General features: G+C 35.6%; 1 protein-coding gene across 5 annotated transcripts in view; it reads right to left on the bottom strand.

Moving 5' to 3' along the window:
- Positions 1-9,433, bottom strand: part of kirrel1b (kirre like nephrin family adhesion molecule 1b) — a 42,781-nt gene extending 33,348 nt beyond the window's left edge. For all 5 annotated transcript variants that reach the window (XM_084410696.1, XM_084410699.1, XM_084410698.1 and 2 more), the window contains exon 1: positions 9,169-9,433. In XM_084410696.1, the coding sequence (XP_084266822.1) occupies positions 9,169-9,226 (58 nt within the window). In that variant the 5' untranslated portion in view covers positions 9,227-9,433. The remainder of the gene's footprint in view (positions 1-9,168) is intronic.
- Positions 9,434-13,404: the final 3,971 nt, after the last annotated feature.

Below are 13,404 nucleotides of genomic sequence, written 5' to 3'. Positions count from 1 at the left end.
GTTACCAGGTCTCTCGCACTCCCCCAGTTCACCCCTTCTCCCTCCCTCTCTGCCTCTGCTTCTAGGGTTGCTATAGTAACAGATTTACTTAAAAAAGAGACAGCGCAAAAAAAAAAAATTCCCCCTTCATGCCTCCCGCTCTTCCTCGCTGATAACTGCAGTGCTCTCGCACGTACATTCACATATACTAACAACAATGCATTAGTAATGACATCATCAATATATTACATAGAGCACACCATAGACAAAATAATACAATGAATATTCATAGAAACCAATGAATACTGAGTCCATCTCTCTCAGATCTAGCACAAACATTGTTTCCATTCTCATTCAGTTAAGTTCATGCATATCTATAATACCGACCAATTAGCTGTTAAAGGGTTAGTTCACCCAAAAATGAAAATTCTGTCAGTAATTACTCACCCTCATGTTGTTCCAACCCCGTAAGACCTTCGTTCATCTTCGGAACACAAATTAAGATATTTTTGATGAAATCTGAGCGCTGGCTCATTCCTCCATAGACTTCTAGGTGACCGAAACTTGCTGGCCCAGAAAATGTATTAAAGAGATCGTTAATATAGTCCAAGTGACTACAGTGGCTCAATCTTAAGTATATCAAGCGACGAGAATACTTTTTGTGCGCAACTTCATACTTTTGTGCGAATACTTTTTGCGCAGCGCGTCACACACATGACCAGCGTCGGCCAATAATGAGCCTACGTGGTGACGTGCAACACAGACGCGCTGCGCAAAAACACTACGTGAACTAACTCGAGGCCCAGATAGAAGGAAATGAATAGTGGAATAAAGTCGTTATTTTTGTTGTTTTTTGCGCACAAAAAGTATTCTCGTCGCTTGATATACTTAAGATTGAGCCACTGTAGTCACTTGGACTATATTAACGATCTCTCTTCTCGACCTTTTGACTCTTTTAGAAATGCCTTTGACCACTGAGTGGCTGGCTATGGGCATGCACGCACATGTCCTTAAAACAACACTTAACGTTCATTTTCAAAACTGTGCAATTCACCGAGTGGTTAGTGATGTTCGTTGATGATTAAAAACAAATATATCGGCGCAATGTATGATTTAAATCCGAGTTATCTTCTATAGTGGAACTATTTTTTCAGATACCTCACAACCGCGTATAAACTTCCGCTAGATATTTGAGTCTGAAGGGCAGTAATATCAACAAACAATGAGTCCTCCAACAGAAATCAATGGGATTTTACAAAATGCCAAATAAAACACGACAGAAACTGTATTTCGCTACGCTACTTGTTTTGGAACATCACCACTCGGTGAGTTGCACAGTTTTGAAAACGAACGTTAAGGGTTGATTTAAGGACATGTTTGTGCATGCCCATAGCCAGCCACTCTGAAGCGGTCAAAGGCGATTCTAAGAGTCAAAAAGTCGAGACAGGACCCATCGTCAAAATTTCTGTGTCTAGTTCATCCAAAACAATCTAGAAAATAGACTCAAAGTGCTAAATACCGGAATTATCCTTTAACACTAACTTACAAATAAATATGTAAATATTAGTTTAAAAAGCCACCAAATATATATTTGTATTTAAAATGTACCTAATGGCTTTACAGCAGTAATGTAAGCCATTAAACAATTATGAATCACAAAAATTATATTCATGAAACTGCATGATCAATACTGTCTTACACATTATTTTGTACTACCAAAATGATACCACTCTTATTTTAGTATTGTCACAATATTATGTAGTTTTTATTATATTATATTATATTATATTATATTATTATAGTTTTAAAAATAATTTATTGAATTGAATTTAATTAGTTAATTAAATTTTATGTTGTTTTTTTTATTTTAATTTTAATTTCAGGTCAAGTTTTTGTAATTTTATTAAATAAATAAATCTAAATAAAATAAAATAAGTTAAAAGTTTTTTTTTTTTGTCAAGTGTTTTTTTTTTTCAGTCAGTGTTTCCAGATTGGAAATGTCCAAGTATCGTACCAGAAGCTCAAAATTATCGTATTTAGAAGAAAATTATCGAACACGAGTCAAACGTACAGAATACAGCTATTTATTGACCAACAACTTTTTGACACGACATGAAAATGACTTTATTGCTTAAATATCAACCTCAGTTTGGAAAAAACTGACCTAAGCACCGCGGAAGGAATGTTAACTTTTTTTTCTTTTTCTTTTTTCTTCTTCTTCTTGCAAAATATACAGAGATGACATGTTAATGATATACAACTTTGTATACAATATACAAAAAGAACATTAACTTGAGCTCATGAGAGAGTCATTCTCCACGATGATTGGCCGACAAGACATAACGTGAGATGAGATGGAAGACATGCGTAACACCGCGTTCACGTTCTTCTCACGGTAGACGTAGAATCCACAGCTAGATCAATGAGTATAGAAGCACTATGATTACAACTACCATCATTTGAAGTGTCACACAATTCTGAAATTATCGTACATTATGGGATTTTTTTCATTATTGATCATACATCGCACAGAGGTCAAATTATCGTACAAATACGATAATTATCGTACGTCTGGCAACACTGTTTCAGGTCAAGTGTTTGTTTTTTTAAGGTTAAAGGGTTAGTTCACCCAAAAATGAAAAATCTGTCATTAATTACTCACCCTGATCTTTGTAACAGAAATAAAGGTCTTTTTAAGGAACGAAAGCACCACGACGTATGCGTGTTGTGTTGACGTGAAAGCAGAGGTTGTTGCGTGAATGCGTCAAAGATTAATATTTTGTAAATTAAGTGGAAAATTATGTAAACACGCGCACGTCATAGTGCTATCGTTCATTAAAAATACCTTCATTTGTGTTCCAAAGATGAACGAAAGTCTTACGGGTTTGGAACAAAATGAGGGTGAGTAATTACTGACAGAATATTTATTTTTGGGTGAACTAACCCTTTAACTATAATAAAAAAAAATCTTGTTGAAATTGTAAAACAGCAACAGACAAGCTTTAAACTAGGTGTTTGACACAAAACCTTATAGTTAGGCTACTTGTGACAACCCGCTTTATAAATACAATTCTTTGAAGCTATCATTGTGTATCACAAAACCCCTTAGAAAAATACCACTACTAGATGTTCACATGGTTACAGTTTAAAAATAGCTGGACAAATGTGTGTTCATGTGTGCCTTTGAGTATGTATCCATGGTACACCTGTATTCGCAGTCTCCTCCTGTATCCACAAAATCTCATTCTTGTCCAAACGTGCACGTATGTCTTCACACCTGTGCCCCAGTTATTCATCTAACAAAATTACTGCTGCCTACCAGTAACCCACTGGAGAGATCTCCAGCCCAGACAGATCTGGGACTGATATTTCTTCTACACAAGCATTTAAATGAGATGTTTCCTGATGATCATTTCTGCACTGAAATTAACGACTGTCTGTTCTTGTATTAGACACACGTATATGTATATACCAGTCCATGCACAAATGACTATATATAAACAACTATTGCAAGTGTGTCAAGCAACATGGTGCACACTAATAATAATATACTATGCAAAGCAATCAGCTCTTTATAAATAGAAATCCAGGCATTTGGAGCCGGCATTCCATCACTGTAGTTGTTATAAGTAAACACTGCTTGGTCCATCTGCCAAATAAATGTAATGCTCACTAGTTTCGCAAGTAATTAAACAGACTTGCATAGCTAAAAATATCAACTGCAATGCATCAATGTTTCTCTTACTGTCTCACATTGGTGTAAGTGTCATCTAAAATAAATGTTCATCTATGGCTTTATTAAAAAATTGCAGGAAAACATTCACACACTGGAATGCCATGTACATGTACAAAGTTATGACTGAAATAACCAGTAGCCAGTCTGACTATAACTTCACACAACTTCTACAGTAAATGTTAATTAACCTTTTTGATATTCTTTGAAAATGTACATCAGTCACATTAAACATTTATGCTCAACACAAATCGCACAGTGCATACAAGAGCAAGGTAACATTGGTCCTGCTGTTTCCACCAGGTATTAGATGCGTTTTTGCTAATCCGATCACAAGTGTATAAGCATATGGTTTTTGGAGAAATTTTAATATTAAAAGGTATTAGTGTTCTATACATTTCCGCTCCTCATATTATTATTTTTTTATACAATTTCCACAATGTTAACACTTGCCTTTTAGCGGCGTTGTTTCCTTAAGTATTTTTTCCATTAATTTCCCCCAGTGATTTTAAAAAAGTGTTTGTGAAAGCGTTATAAGCCCTGGCCATTTTTCTTTTGAATCACAAATTTTTATTTGAAGCAAAAAAGTATTCGAAAATCAGACAAAAACAGAAAGGTACAAGACTGTGTACTCAACGGCTTTAGTGAGGGAAAGAACTAGAATCCCATGAAGCACTGCAAACAGCATGATCGAATTAAAAATGGAGAAATATAAACTACTCATTTAAAAATGTTGATTATATATAGCCTAAAAACATATTATGTTCATTTTTTTATTGCAAAATATGCATATATATTCAAATATTTAAGTATTTTGAGAGCTTGATTAAATTATTTGCAGTGCTTCATGGGAGTGGGCGGAGCTAACGAGATCTTTTGCTAGTCTCTGGTGGAATTTTCTGTACAGCATCATGGGTAACGTAGTTTTTCACCACAAATTCCGCTGTTAAGCACGGTTATTTTAAAACTAAGTTCAAATAATGCGGGTTATGGCTTCAACAGAGGCAAATATATCAATGAACAACTTCGTAGCTCACAGTAAGGCTGCCTTTAAAGGTTTATAAGTTATCGTTAAAAATGTATTTCACTATGGACAAAATAGAATGGCCTTTTTACTTTCAGAACTGTTGCACTCATATAACAGCAAATTCCAGTGCACTCAACTATAAGCAATCCTTCAAACTCATTTTGCACACAGAATTGCTGAGTTTACCTAATTTACCTTTACATTTACCTCATGTTGTGACGTATAGGCAAAATAAATGTTTGTCCCAATGTTTGTTTTTTGAATCATCTGTGAATGGAAGTAATGCTGGTGTTGATGAACTGAAGGGAGTTCTACGGTGGCCCAGTAGTGCACAACACATCGAAATGTAAAAAGCATACGTTACATAAGTTCACAACACAACGAAATTAAGCCACAACACAACGGAAACAAGCCACAACACAACGAAATAAAGCCACAACACAACGGAAAATCTACAACACAACGGAAATAAGCCACAACACAGCGGAAAATCTACAACACAACGAAATAAAGCCACAACACAACGGAAATGCTCCCGACCACTTGAGGGCTCTCGGAGTTAGTTTTCCTAGCCATTGTTCTAGTCAGCAGTCTTAATATATCAATACCACGATTAGTTTTAACAGTGTATATCGACATAAAATATTACTTCAAAATAACCTACATGAATTATAGCTGTGTATTTGATTTATACTCGAGAATGCTTGGACGCGCTACCACAGCGCATGATCCATAAGGGAACGTCTGGCAATTCCACCAAGTGGTTAAAACGTATAATTTATTATAATATAATTTGATAAATAAAAATAAAAGCCATTTGGTGAAATAGGAAGGTATTGGCACAATTCCACCTATAATAAGTCAGTCTGGTCACTAGGAACCACAAGCTTTGTGACATGAAAAAAATAAAATAATTTGATTTAGGCCTAATGTTTGCATAAAAAACAAATCTTGTACTGTGCATACAGGGAGCTATTGGCACAATTTCACCTGTTGTAAGTCAGTCTGGTTAATAGAAACTACAACCTTTGAAACATGATAAAAGAAAAAAAAACACTTTTACAGAAATTTCCTAAAAAAAAATATTCTTTACTGTAAATACATGAAGGGTGTTGGAAAAAAGTCACCTGTATTAAGTCAGTTTACTATCAAATACAATAAAGCTTTGGATTTTGAACACGTCTGTTTTTGAATGTTAAAAGTAATTTTAATTAATACAAATTATACGTTTTAACAACTTGGAGGAATTGGCAGACGTTCCCTCAGGGATCAAGCGCTGTGGTAGCGCGTCAAACTAACTTTATCGCGCTCCGAGAGCCGTCTAGTGGTCGGGAACATTTCCGTTGTGTTGTGGCTTTATTTCGTTGTGTTGTAGATTTTCCGTTGTGTTGTGGCTTAATTTCGTTGTGTTGTGAACTTATGTTTGCTTTTTAAATGCCGTTGTGTTGTGCACTACTGGGCCACCGTAGAGTTCAATGTAGATGAACAGGAATATAGAGGTTTCTTGGAACGCAAACAGCTGCTTATAAAAAACTGAAGCTAAATTATTTAAAATTAATTTATATAATCATAAATAAGCCCAAATAAACTCTGATTCTGCCATAGTGAAAGAATACAAAAAGGGTTGTGTGTGTGTGTGTGGCCTGATAAACCCTAAATTATGAGGATTATTGGCTCCCCACAAAGATGCCAATGTCCAAAATCCGTGTCCTTGTGGGGAAATTATTGGTCCCCAATAATTATTATTGGTCATTTTCTGAAAATGTGGAAAGTTTTCTGTGATGGGTAGGCTTAGGGGTAAGGGATAGAATCTACCGTTTGTACAGTATAAAAACCATTAAGTCTATGGAAAGTTTTCATAAAACATAAAAACCCAGCATGATCATTCTTATGGAATTTACTGAATTCAATTCAAAGAGACAGTGTACTGTATGTAAAAATTGATTCGCAAGCGACTTATTGCTACGAATTCATTCTGCTCTTATTTCTTGAATGTTTTGACAATGAGGCAAACTGGAAAGAACATCAAAACCAACAAATAATGCCAAAGATCTAAAAAGGTCAGCATTTTTCTTCTGTACAGTCTGGTCACATGGTCACGGTGCGTTTACACAAGGGCTCTTGAGATCACACCAGGAATGTTAAACGATAATACTGCAGACTAATTAAAAAATAACATAATTTTCCTCTTCTGTCCTCCCTCCGTCTTTTCTTTCCCTCCCTTTGCATTCCTTCCCTTGACAGATTGAGTCGGGCCTGTCTCCTTATCTCTCCATCACGCTATCCCTCCATCACAACATGTCTGTGTCACTTGGTGCTCTCACTCGAAATCAATCCATCACTCTCTCTCTCTTTCTCTCCTCCGAATCCCTCCATCAGAGAAAGTTGCTGACACTTCCTGCAAACAGGTCTCACCTCCCTCAATCTCTTTCTTTCATCACCTCTCTGTCTCTCTCTATACCTCCATCTTCACATGAAAATCTGCTAACAAGTATGAGATCTGAGAGAACACACTCTCTGATCTTCACCTACACACCTAAAGATATTTGCAGACACACCGGTTGAAAGAAGAAGCACAGAATGGCTGTGTTATTATCTCTAATGTTCTGTTGAGGTTGAATCTGCTGTCTTTACATTTGGAGCTCATGGGACCCCAATGATATGAGTCTAATAGCAGTTTCCCCTCAAATTATACATGTTCTTCTATTCTTCTGATAATAAAGAAATAGAAGGCCTCTCAAAATTGGCATCAATTGGTGATAAATAATGAAATACATAGAAAGCACAGTGTTACTCACACAACGACATCAGGATAACAAACGACACTGAAATAGTGCTATAAACATTAGCAAAAAAATGTATAACAAAATAAAATACATTTTAAATAAATAATGGTAACACTTTACAATAAGGTTTCATTTGTTAACATCAACTTCATTAGTGAATGTGAACTATCAATGAAAAATAGTTCTGAAGAATTGATGGTAACACTTTATTTTAAGGTGACGTAGTTACACGTTACTATGTACTTACTATAGTAATAACAGTTAATTATGCATAAACCAAACCCTAACCGTAACTCTATAGTAAGTACATCATTTTACTCAGTACTCACTTAAGTACAGTGTAACTGCGTCACCTTAAAATAACGTGTAACTGAATTTATTAATCATACCTTATTCTAACATTTACTAATACCATATCAAAATCAAAAGTTGTGTATTTAATGGACCTCAGCTAAACTGAACTAACAATGAAAAGTTGTATTTTTATAACCCTTACAACAAAGATGTAACAAATGCATTGCTCACAGTTAGTTAATAATGCATTAACTAACATTAACTAATGGGACCCTACTGTAAAGTGTTACCTAAATAACTTATAATTATATACAAATTAGTTTTTATTAGGCTACTATTACTTTTTAAATAAAATCCAAACAAAAGTGTTCATTCAGGGAATTCTGGGAATGTCCCTTTCTCCATTAACTAGGCTATATAACAATTCATATATATATTTTTTTTCTTCTTTTTTTTCTAATAACAAATATTATAAATATCATTGAATAAGAGTTTACTATAGAAGCACACTAAATATTTTAAGGTAGCCTAGTTCATAATAATGTTTTATTTCTAATAACACGTTTTTTAAATATTTTGTTAAAAAAATGTACATGCATATCTTACATTAGGCCTACATATGTAATGTGTACATGTATAATACATCGCATTATTTTCAGTTAGCCTAATATATTTATTTATTTATTTATTTATTTATTCCCATGCATTCTTGGCGGCAAAGCGAAGACCAATTTTTCATTCTCATTGACTTTACTTCACAGTCACTGCTACACTTTACACTACAGTCACGTTCGTCCGCGGACCTCATCTATAGCCACTGAAATTCGCGCACACGCCGTGTTTTCTTCCCAGTCAAATATCCCGTCACCGGTGATGAGTCCCACGGTTTTCTACTGCACAGTCACGCGCACGCGAGCAAGACGGGAGGCACGAGACCCTGCACTATAGGCTACTGTAGCGCGAGATGCACGGCAGCGGATCGGAGGTGTTACAAACATGATTCTGCAAGCTACCATTAATAAGTAGCCTAATAAAAAAGGAAATATAGCTACTGAGCCAATACAATTTGGATTTCTCTAAAAAACATAATTTTGCTCATTAAAAATAATTCTAATTTACAAACACAGAAGGTCACCAGTGGGTGATACCGTTTAAAATCCACTATTTAAAAACCTTGACACGAGACCATACAACAAAGCGCTATTTAACCTATAGCGTTACCATAGTAACAAAGTTAAAACACCTTCAGCAGCGCGCGAGCGTGTGACAGAGCAAGAGAGACGGACACACTGAATTTAATTGAATTGCATAGAGTCATTTGGTCCCTTGTGAAGATTCTCGTGTCTTACCTCTGTGAACACTGATGGCCAAAGTTAAAATCCAGAGGCAAGTCATGCTGAAGCCCATCTGCGCCTCTGTCACTCAGAAAACACACCATCAATTCATCTTCACACTGGACTCTGGAATCCCGCGAAGCGCTGCTGACAATGTCATTCGCGTGTAGACGGTCTGCGTTCATTCAGCGCGCGTCTCTTTTCTCCTCAGCAGAAGCGAGTGAGATGTGTGGAGGAGTGCGCTGGAAAATCTCTTTCTTTCAGCAAATCTCAGTTTTTGATTGTTGAGGAGAGACGCAGCGCTCTGAGATCACCGGAGGACTCGCTCGGTACTGCTCTCTCTCTCTCTCTCTCTCTCTCTCTCTCTCTCTCTCTCTCTCTCTCTCTCTCTCATTGCGTTTGTCGTCCTTACACGCTGCTCAATGTCACAGCTCGGCAGATCATATACAACCACATGCGGACATAAAATTTCATATTCAGACGACCAAAATTATTCAGTAAGGAGCAATTTGACTCAGGATGAGACTGAACAGCCCCAGTCATCCTAAATATACAGTATAGGGGAGACCGGGGCTTGTTGTCACAGGGGCAAGTTGTCACAATGGCTACTGTCGTCCAATTGCAAAAGTATTTGATTTCTCTAGCATAGATTTCAAACACATGGTTCACAGCTTTCATTAATTCGGATATTTTTGTGAATTCTCTTCTCCAAATTAAAATGACAAATTTCCTACTATATTTTTAAAAAGCAATTGGGTTAACAAAGGAAAAATAATACCATATTATGAAATTACATTTTACTAAAAAGGTGAACTGTGCTCTCAACACATCACATATTTTTTTTCACAGTGGCAGGTTGGGGCAAGTTGTCACATCTGTTTTAGCCTGTGTTATGGCCACACCTATGATTTTTGTATCACATTTGCTATTTTGTTGTTGTTGTTTTGTGAATTGTTTTTCAGAATTGTTGCACTGGTAGTTTTCATTTTAAATACAGTTTTTCTTTTTTTCTTTAGAATAGATTTAATATTTCAGCCATCAAAATTATTGTCATTAAACAACAGGTTGCCTTTGTGACAACATACCCCATGGTGTGACACCAATATAATAATAGTGAAAATGTTTCTTTTTTTAGAGCTAAGACAATTATATGCTGATACAAAAATTGACTTTAAAATAAAAAGTTCACTTAAAAATGAAAATTCTGTCATCATTTACTCACCCTCAAGTTGTTTTAAACCTTTATGAATTTCTTTCTTCTATTGAACACAAAATAAGATATTTTGAAGAATGTCAGTAACCAAACTTGATTGGATCCCATTGACTTACATTGTAGGGAAAAAAATACTATGGAAGTCAGTGGGGTCCATCAACTGTCTGGTTACAGACATTCTTCAAAATATCTTCCTTTGTATTCAACAGAAAGAAGAAAATGACAGAATTTTCATTTTTAAGTGAACTATTCCTTTAAGGGTGCTGCACCAATGACAAGTTACTGTACCCATAAAGGTACAAATTGTGCTTGTTTTCTGATATAGAAACCCTAACAGTTGCACATTTTCACTTTTCATGTAAATAGTATTAACTAATAACAATAGCATTTTTTTTTTTATCATTCTTGAGTGTTAAAATACATTTCAATAATAATAATAATAAGCACTGAAATAGGTTAACCCAAATGTATATTTATTTTGAAGTTAACAAGGGATCTCTTTTTGTAACAAAAAGCAAATACTGTCTAAACAGACATCAAACAAATGGAACCCACAATGATGATGACCTCAGAGTTTAGTCCCGTTCAGATGACATCATCGGCCATAATACAAATCAACATACATGACAGAATTTCTCCACATGATATGAATATTTATTCAAAAGGAAGACTTATCATTAAAAGAAAAAAAAAGAAGAATCTAACAGAATGTACTGTAATAATACTTTTAGTGTTTCCTGCATCTGTTTGGTGGTCCAGTGTGAAAATCTTCCACGCACATAAACACAGACACGTATCTGTGCTCACTTGAGTGTGTGTAGACTGTTCAAGGCAACACTAATCACATGAAATCATTAAAAAAAATGGCAGATTATCAAACAAAACAAAAGTCATGGAAAACTATCTACACCTTCCAGTCTAAGACATTTAGTTGTCATAAAAAAAATGATAAAAAAAATGGAACATAAAATTACAAACAACAATATGCACATCTACAGCAGAATAAAAGTAAACAACTTAATTTAAAATTAAGCACTGAGCTGATTGATCACTAACTGGAAGTTCTACTGCTTGTACAGGACAGAGAGAGAGAGAGAGAGATAGAGATAAAGACGTGTGGGGGAACGAAATGCATTATCGCCATCTTGCGGCGGTCGATTGTAACTGCACATCTCAGAAACTCATTGTCTGGGGTCATTAGTGAGGTATGTGAGGGAGTATGAAGGTGTAGCATGGGTTTTGCTTGTAATTGGTCAGTTGCCACTTAGTTGTGACCTACATGTGTGTTAACAAATGACCCTGTCAGAAACATGCATAAACTTCAGAACTTTCATATATGTGGCAGATTAGAGTGATTTAATGCAAGATTCCCTGTTCATTGGGGCCAAATTACACTGTATCATTAAAACGTGCATTTTCTGTAAAGCTCCATTCAAATGATCTGAAAAGTACTATACAAATAAAAGTGAATTGAAAATGAAACAAGCATGTTTTATTCTGAATTGTGATGTTTTTCCCTCTTCCAGTAAATCACCACACCTGCCTCTCGGTCCCAGTTTCTCAGGTTTAGAGAGAAATTTGTGTTCTCAGCCTAAAAATTATTTTATTTTCGACCATTTGCCATGTTTAGGACAAGAAATGTTGGGAAGAGTCCAGGGGAACGGAATTGAAAAATGCTCAAGTCACAGTTAAATAGCTATTGAAAAGAAATAGGCCTAGCTGACACAGAAATGACAACTTGCCACTTTCTGTAATCAAAACTGTTACCAGATCAGCACCGATTTGGGAAAAATTAGCTGGATACATAGCGAAGCAGAAGTCATTCACAAATTTAAGCACAATACATTTAAAAGTAAAGTGTGTAATTTCTGCGCCACCAAACTGAATCAGACTGCACGCCATTGGTTGAGCCAAAGTTATAAATGTTTCCGGTCGGGATGCTCAAACAAACAGAGCAATGTTTTGATAGAATCACAGGGAATCAACCTATGATTGGCTTATACAGTCTATTCACATTAAGATTAGATAGAATTAAGGATTTAACATGCTAAAAAATTACACACATCACCTATAATTAGCCAGATTTTAATTAAACAATTGTTTTTTTTATTTATTATTATTAAATAGAATTGCCTCAGTTTATTGCAACCCCAAACTCCCTCCAAAAGTCACCCATAGTTTGTGGTTGACAATGATGGAATAAGTCTGTAAATAATCTAGCTCTATGACTGTGAATGGAGGGGAAGACAAAGGCCAGAACAGACAACAAAAAAAGGGTTGTGGATAGAAAGAGAGTGGGAATGTGATCATTCAGAGAGAAAGAGATAGAGAAAGAGAGCAGTAGTTTGTTACCCTGCTTTTTTCTGAAGAACATAGGAGATTGATTCCTGAAGGTGGCGTGAGTGAGCTAATCACTGGGCCTGAATCACACAATGACACATCAGTGCACAAATCAATGTAATGCATTTAGATTGAGGACCTCATAATAATAATAATAATAATAATAATCTTCCCAGGTTGATGAAATGACACTAGACTGTTGCACCAACAGTAAACACCAGAAATCAAACTTGAAGAGAACGTAATTCATACAAATATTACTGAAGTTTCATAACACCATGTTTTTTTTTTCTATAGTCCAGATATTTTTTTATCAACTCTGCATTTCCACGCATGTAAGAAAACCAGGCAGGCTCAGAGAGTATATACTGCAATATCAGACAGTGGGGTTAGAGAGAGAGAGAGAGAGAGAGAGAGAGAGAGAGAGAGAGAGAGAGAGAGAGAGAGGATATATTTACAGCACACTGAGTAAAAATGATGCTATATAATCATATATATATATGTATTTATAAATTTATATCAGGGGTCCCATACAATGATTGCATGGGCTGCTGTTTTTGCCTGGTTATTCTGCCTGTGTGTGTGTGTGTGTGTGTGTGTGTGCATGATGTAATGTGATATTGGGGTGATGAATATGATTCTGTGTGTGTCTGTCAGTGATATTGCAGTGTTTCTTGGTTTGATTCAATCTTGTCTTT

This window comes from Rutilus rutilus, assembly GCF_951802725.1.
Source record: "Rutilus rutilus genome assembly, chromosome: 6".
In the NCBI taxonomy this organism is placed as follows: Eukaryota; Metazoa; Chordata; class Actinopteri; order Cypriniformes; family Leuciscidae; genus Rutilus; species Rutilus rutilus.
This window is presented reverse-complemented; position numbering and strand designations above follow the sequence as displayed.